Source organism: Myotis brandtii, unplaced genomic scaffold, assembly GCF_000412655.1.
Source record: "Myotis brandtii unplaced genomic scaffold, ASM41265v1 scaffold1057, whole genome shotgun sequence".
Classification (NCBI taxonomy): Eukaryota; Metazoa; Chordata; class Mammalia; order Chiroptera; family Vespertilionidae; genus Myotis; species Myotis brandtii.
In genome coordinates this window covers 99,932-106,808 of record NW_005353568.1, presented here as the reverse complement: position 1 = coordinate 106,808, position 6,877 = coordinate 99,932, and the positions used below count along the sequence as shown (strand labels likewise).

Sequence of the window (6,877 nt, the reverse complement as noted above, 5' to 3'; positions counted from 1 at the left end):
CTGTGTCTCTGTCTGTCCCTGTGTCTCTGTCTGTGTCTGTCTGTGTCTGTGTCCCTGTCTGTGTCTGTGTCCCTGTCTGTGTCTGTGTCCCTGTCTGTGTCTGTGTCCCTGTCTGTGTCTGTGTCCCTGTCTGTGTCTGTGTCCCTGTCTGTGTCTGTGTCCCTGTCTGTGTCTGTGTCTGTGTCTGTGTCTCTGTCTCTGTCTGTGTCTCTATCTGTGTCTGTGTCTCTGTCTGTCTCTGTCTGTGTCTCTGTCTGTGTCTGTGTCTCTGTCTCTCCCTGTGTCTCTGTCTGTCCCTGTCTGTGTCTTTGTCTGTGTCTCTGTCTGTCCCTGTCTGTGTCTGTGTCTGTGTCTGTGTCTCTGTCTCTGTCTGTGTCTCTATCTGTGTCTGTGTCTCTGTCTGTCTCTGTCTGTGTCTCTGTTTGTGTCTGTGTCTCTGTCTGTGTCTCTGTCTGTGTCTGGGTCTGTGTCTCTGTCTGTCTCTGTCTGTGTCTCTGTCTGTGTCTCTGTCTGTGTCTGTGTCTCTGTCCCTATCTCTCTCTCCCTATCTCTCCCTGTCTCTCTCTGTCTCTGACTTTGGTGCAGTGTCCCTGGGTGTGGGCTGTGGGCCCTGCCATGAGCCCTGTGGGTCATGACTGTCCAGGCCTGGGGCCCACAGGGATGTCTGCTGGGGTCCCAGGGCTGTGCCCATGCTCTGCACCCGGCTGTGGGCCCAACACAGGGGAAGCGGGAGGGAGGGATGCGTGGGGTGCAGGCCCCAGCAGCGGGAAATGCCACTGGGCCTGGTGGTGTGGTGGCTACAGGCTTGGGAGGGCTGCAGGCTGCAGAGGCCTGTGGCCCGTTAGACGCCCAAGAACCTGGCCAAACGGTGACGTCGGAACAGCAGGTGTGGGGGCTCCTTGGAGGAGCTCATAGGCCCTGGCCGACCTTTCCTTTCGCATTCTGCAGGCCACGGGGGCCTCCTGCTCTAGAAGGCTCCTCTGGGCTCGGCCCATGCCCAGGCCCCACCACCTGGCCAGTTCTCGGTTTGGGTCGAGACCTCAGCACCACGGGCTCTGTCCGGGACACCTGGCCGACAGGCTCACAATGACTCAGCTGCCCGCGGGGTAATTTTGGAAGTTTCAGCAGGTGATGCGGTACCAGAGTCTTGAGAAGAACGAGAAAAACAAGAGACAGGACCAGGGCTCAGTGACTGATCAGGGCTCAGTGACCAGGACCAGGGCTCAGTGACTGATCAGGGCTCAGTGACCAGGACCAGGGCTCAGTGACTGATCAGGGCTCAGTGACCAGGACCAGGGCTCAGTGACTGATCAGGGCTCAGTGACCAGGACCAGGGCTCAGTGACTGATCAGGGCTCAGTGACCAGGACCAGGGCTCAGTGATTGGGACCAGGGCTCAGTGACCAGGATCAGGGCTCAGTGACCAGGACCAGGGCTCAGTGACTGATCAGGGCTCAGTGACCAGGACCAGGGCTCAGTGACTGATCAGGGCTCAGTGACCAGGACCAGGGCTCAGTGACTGATCAGGGCTCAGTGACCAGGACCAGGGCTCAGTGACTGATCAGGGCTCAGTGACCAGGACCAGGGCTCAGTGACTGATCAGGGCTCAGTGACCAGGACCAGGGCTCAGTGACTGATCAGGGCTCAGTGACCAGGACCAGGGCTCAGTGATTGGGACCAGGGCTCAGTGACCAGGATCAGGGCTCAGTGACCAGGACCAGGGCTCAGTGACTGATCAGGGCTCAGTGACCAGGACCAGGGCTCAGTGACTGATCAGGGCTCAGTGACCAGGACCAGGGCTCAGTGACTGATCAGGGCTCAGTGACCAGGACCAGGGCTCAGTGACTGATCAGGGCTCAGTGACCAGGACCAGGGCTCAGTGACTGATCAGGGCTCAGTGACCAGGACCAGGGCTCAGTGACTGATCAGGGCTCAGTGACCAGGACCAGGGCTCAGTGATTGGGACCAGGGCTCAGTGACCAGGATCAGGGCTCAGTGACCAGGACCAGGGCTCAGTGACTGATCAGGGCTCAGTGACCAGGACCAGGGCTCAGTGACTGATCAGGGCTCAGTGACCAGGACCAGGGCTCAGTGACTGATCAGGGCTCAGTGACCAGGACCAGGGCTCAGTGACTGATCAGGGCTCAGTGACCAGGACCAGGGCTCAGTGACTGATCAGGGCTCAGTGACCAGGACCAGGGCTCAGTGACTGATCAGGGCTCAGTGACCAGGACCAGGGCTCAGTGATTGGGACCAGGGCTCAGTGACCAGGATCAGGGCTCAGTGACCAGGACCAGGGCTCAGTGACTGATCAGGGCTCAGTGACCAGGACCAGGGCTCAGTGACTGATCAGGGCTCAGTGACCAGGACCAGGGCTCAGTGACTGATCAGGGCTCAGTGACCAGGACCAGGGCTCAGTGACTGATCAGGGCTCAGTGACCAGGACCAGGGCTCAGTGACTGATCAGGGCTCAGTGACCAGGACCAGGGCTCAGTGACTGATCAGGGCTCAGTGACCAGGACCAGGGCTCAGTGATTGGGACCAGGGCTCAGTGACCAGGATCAGGGCTCAGTGACCAGGACCAGGGCTCAGTGACTGATCAGGGCTCAGTGACCAGGACCAGGGCTCAGTGACTGATCAGGGCTCAGTGACCAGGACCAGGGCTCAGTGACTGATCAGGGCTCAGTGACCAGGACCAGGGCTCAGTGACTGATCAGGGCTCAGTGACCAGGACCAGGGCTCAGTGACTGATCAGGGCTCAGTGACCAGGACCAGGGCTCAGTGACTGATCAGGGCTCAGTGACCAGGACCAGGGCTCAGTGATTGGGACCAGGGCTCAGTGACCAGGATCAGGGCTCAGTGACCAGGACCAGGGCTCAGTGACTGATCAGGGCTCAGTGACCAGGACCAGGGCTCAGTGACTGATCAGGGCTCAGTGACCAGGACCAGGGCTCAGTGACTGATCAGGGCTCAGTGACCAGGACCAGGGCTCAGTGACTGATCAGGGCTCAGTGACCAGGACCAGGGCTCAGTGACTGATCAGGGCTCAGTGACCAGGACCAGGGCTCAGTGACTGATCAGGGCTCAGTGACCAGGACCAGGGCTCAGTGATTGGGACCAGGGCTCAGTGACCAGGATCAGGGCTCAGTGACCAGGACCAGGGCTCAGTGACTGATCAGGGCTCAGTGACCAGGACCAGGGCTCAGTGACTGATCAGGGCTCAGTGACCAGGACCAGGGCTCAGTGACTGATCAGGGCTCAGTGACCAGGACCAGGGCTCAGTGACTGATCAGGGCTCAGTGACCAGGACCAGGGCTCAGTGACTGATCAGGGCTCAGTGACCAGGACCAGGGCTCAGTGACTGATCAGGGCTCAGTGACCAGGACCAGGGCTCAGTGATTGGGACCAGGGCTCAGTGACCAGGATCAGGGCTCAGTGACCAGGACCAGGGCAGTGATCAGGACCAGGGCTCAGTGACCAGGACCAGGGTTCAGTGATCACGACAAGGGAGCCGGGCCCACTTCCTGTGAGGGGGGCATGAGGTTGGTTCCCTTCTCCCCGAAGCCTCCCCCGGCCCCTGCCCCCTCTCCTCATTCAGAGACAGAGAACCACTGTGTTTGTCACAAGTTTATTGTACCAGGAAGGCCCGTGTGGGGATGGGCGGGTGCTTCCACGCCGGGCTTGGCTCTGGTGTCCGCTTGGGCTCTGGGAGTCTCTTCCATGCTCCTTCCTGCAAACACAGGAGGGTCAGGGCCTGGGGTCGCTCCTGAGGGGGCAGGGTCCTTGCCAACGCCCCACCCTCAGCCCCGGGCTGGCTCAGGGCAGACTGGATGGAACCCTGCAGTGGATGCACCGGGTGGGAAGCAGATTCCCTGACCCTGTAGGGGGGACATCTGTGCTCCGGGCCCCGGCCTGCCCATGTCCTTGGTGTCTGTGAGGGACGACTCCCTCAGATTCCAACTCCCCTGTGGTATATGCTTCCCTGCTAGCCAGGTGCCCCATGCCCCATTAGCCCACCACGCTGTCTCCTCGCCCCCACCTGTGCCTGGCTCCTGCTCAGACATGTCCTCAATGTCTGTGAGGAACGACTCCCTCAGATTCCAACCCCCCTGTGGTATATGCTTCCCTGCTAGCCAGGTGCCCCTTGCCCCATTAGCCCACCACGCTGTCTCCTCTCCCCCACCTGTGCCTGGCTGGCTCCTGCTCAGAACGAGGGGCCCTCCCTGCTGCTGGGTGGGCCCCGGACGCTTGTCACGGTCAGTGCTGTGCTGTAGAAGAGGCTGAGCAGGAAGAGGGTGAGCAGGGTGACCGTAGTGGGCCACAGGCTGGCTCCCGGGGCGTCCTCCTCCAGGTCCTCCTTTGGCAGGTCTATCATCGGCCAGGGAAGCAGCTCCTGGCAACCTGCAAGACACTGAGCGCCTGCAAAGCATGCGCCTGCGTGGGTGTGGGCCGAGCCACCGCCCTCCCTCCCCGCACCTCTGGGGTCGGGGCACAGCAGTGTGGTTCCTTATCTCACAGGCAAGGCTGCCTTAGAGAGGATGAGGTGGCAGGTCCCTGGAGAAGGGGCTGGGGCCACTGTGGCTCTGGAGATGCCCACAGGGCCTCTGTCTGGGAGGGTCTCAGGCCGCCTTAGGGAGAGAGAGCTGGCAGGGCAGGAGGGTGGGCACTGTCTTTGCTGCTCCAAGGAGAGCTCAAGCCCAAGCCCTATCTGTGTCCTCACCACGCTCCTGCTCTTGGGCTGAGCCGGCCTGGGCCCTGAAGGGGCTGGAGAGGATGGACGAGCCCACCTTCTAGCTGCCCCACTTTGAGACGTGGATCTGGGGCTGTGGTTCATGTGCTGAGGGCCAGATGGACATGACCAGCTCCCTCTGTCACCCTCCCAGGGAATGTAGCTGACGAGCTACAAGGAGCATGAAGGAGGGCCCAGTGAAGGCCAGGCAGCCCTGCTGGCTTCAGGATCCTAGGGCACAGACTGCCATACTAAATGAAATTTGGACCTGCTTGTCACATGCTGATACATCCAATTATTCATCCATTCGGCCATCCATCCATCCATCTACCCACTCAACCACCTATCATCCATCCATCCACCCATTTACTCCCCCACTGATCACCCATTCACTCATCCATCCATCATCCATCCATCATCCATCCATCATCCATCCATCCTCCATTCTCCATCATCCATCCATCCATCACCCTCCATCCATCATCCATTCACGCTCCATCCATCATCCATCATCCATCATCCATCATCCATCATCCATCTATTTTCCATCCATCCTCCATCCAGCATTCATCATCCATCATCCATCTATTATCCATCCATCACTCATCATCCTCCATCCATTATCCATCCATCCTCCATCCATCATTCATTCATCCATCATCCATCACCCATCCATCCATCATCCATCCATCTATCCATGTATCCTCCATCCATCTGTCCATCCTTTCATCCATCGTATGTCCTATGGTCCATCCACCTATCTGTCCATCTGCTGGCTCAGCCCCTCATCTACTGCTTTCTCCTCCTTTCCCGGTCTCCTTAGGAAGCTCCTCCTTGGGCAGGTCCTGGGTCCCAGGTGGCTGGGGCACCTTCACTATGGCAGCATTTCCCCAGTCAACACCTTGCTCTCCCTACTGCCCTTGGGTGACTGGACCCTTGAGAGGGGAGCAGTGGGCAGGGTTGTTGGGAGCTCTTACCCCACCTTGGCCCTGGGAACAGAGGTAGCCGAAGGCCAGGTCCCCTGGGGAGGCCCAGAAGGTGTCTAAGATAAGAGCAGGGCCTCGCTGCCCCCTTGTGGGGCTCTGGGGCCCAGTGTCCCAGGTGGTCATGGACTTCCCTTTCCATTCTGTTCCCCCTGCACACCCTCTGCCAGAGGCCCCACACAGAAGCTGAGAGGGGTCCTGGTGGGAGCTGTCTCTCTGGCCCCCCCCACACTTGCCCCCGTCCTGTGGTTTGGGCCAGGAGGGACCTGGGACAATGGGGTGGGCCTGGGGAAAACCCACTGGGGACTTGGATGGGGACTTCCCTTGCCTTCCCGAAGCTGGGCTTAGGCCATGAACTTTCTGCACCTGCAAGGCTCAGTGTGTGTGTGTGTGTGTGTGTGTGTGTGTTCACCCATGTAAGTGTGAGCACGTGGAGGATGTGTGTGTTCACCCATGTGAGTGTGAGCACAGGGAGTTTGTGTGTGCACCCATGTGAGTGTGAGCGTGGAGGATGTGTGTGTTCACCCATGTGAGTGTGAGCACAGGGAGTTTGTGTGTGCACCCATGTGAGTGTGAGCACAGGGAGTTTGTGTGTGCACCCATGTGAATGTGAGCACGTGGAGAACACACGTGTGCACCCATGTGAGTGTGAGCATATAGAGAACATGTGTGCACCCCCATGTGCACCCCCTGTGTGTGGTGCCCTTTCTTTGTGAGTCAGTGGGCTGGCCTGCGTCTCTGTGTGGTGCCTACCCAGGGGTGAGGGGCCCTGGAATCCGGCCCTCCTTCCATGCCATTCCTCTCATGCCCTGGCCCCGGCAGGTGGCGCAGACCCTGCCCTGGCTGCCCTGCTCCCTTCCACCGCTTTCCCTCCCGCTACGCCTCGAGGTGGCTTCTGAGACGAGCGGGACCATCCGTGGTGACCATGCCCTCAGGGCCCACTGAGCCGTGTCTGCCTCCCACGGCTCTGCCAGCCTCAGGCTTCACTCCAGCTTGGCCTCAATCACTGTGCACCACGCACTCACACTCACATGCTCACACTCACGTGCTCACACTCACGCTCACACACACACACAAGCGCACGGGTATGAGGGCACCTCGAGGTGCCCTGCCGAGAGGATCAAGTCAGGCGCTGGAGGGATGGTGGCTGCTTTGGGCGAGCACAG

At 59.8% G+C, this 6,877-nt stretch overlaps 1 gene segment (V, D, J or C); it reads right to left on the bottom strand.

Annotated features, from left to right (window-relative positions):
- Positions 1-5,639: 5,639 nt before the first annotated feature.
- LOC102248173 overlaps positions 5,640-6,877 on the bottom strand; it is a 37,965-nt gene continuing 36,727 nt past the window's right edge. Inside the window, 1 exon segment of the C gene segment in view lies at positions 5,640-5,749. Within this exon segment, the coding sequence occupies positions 5,640-5,749 (110 nt within the window).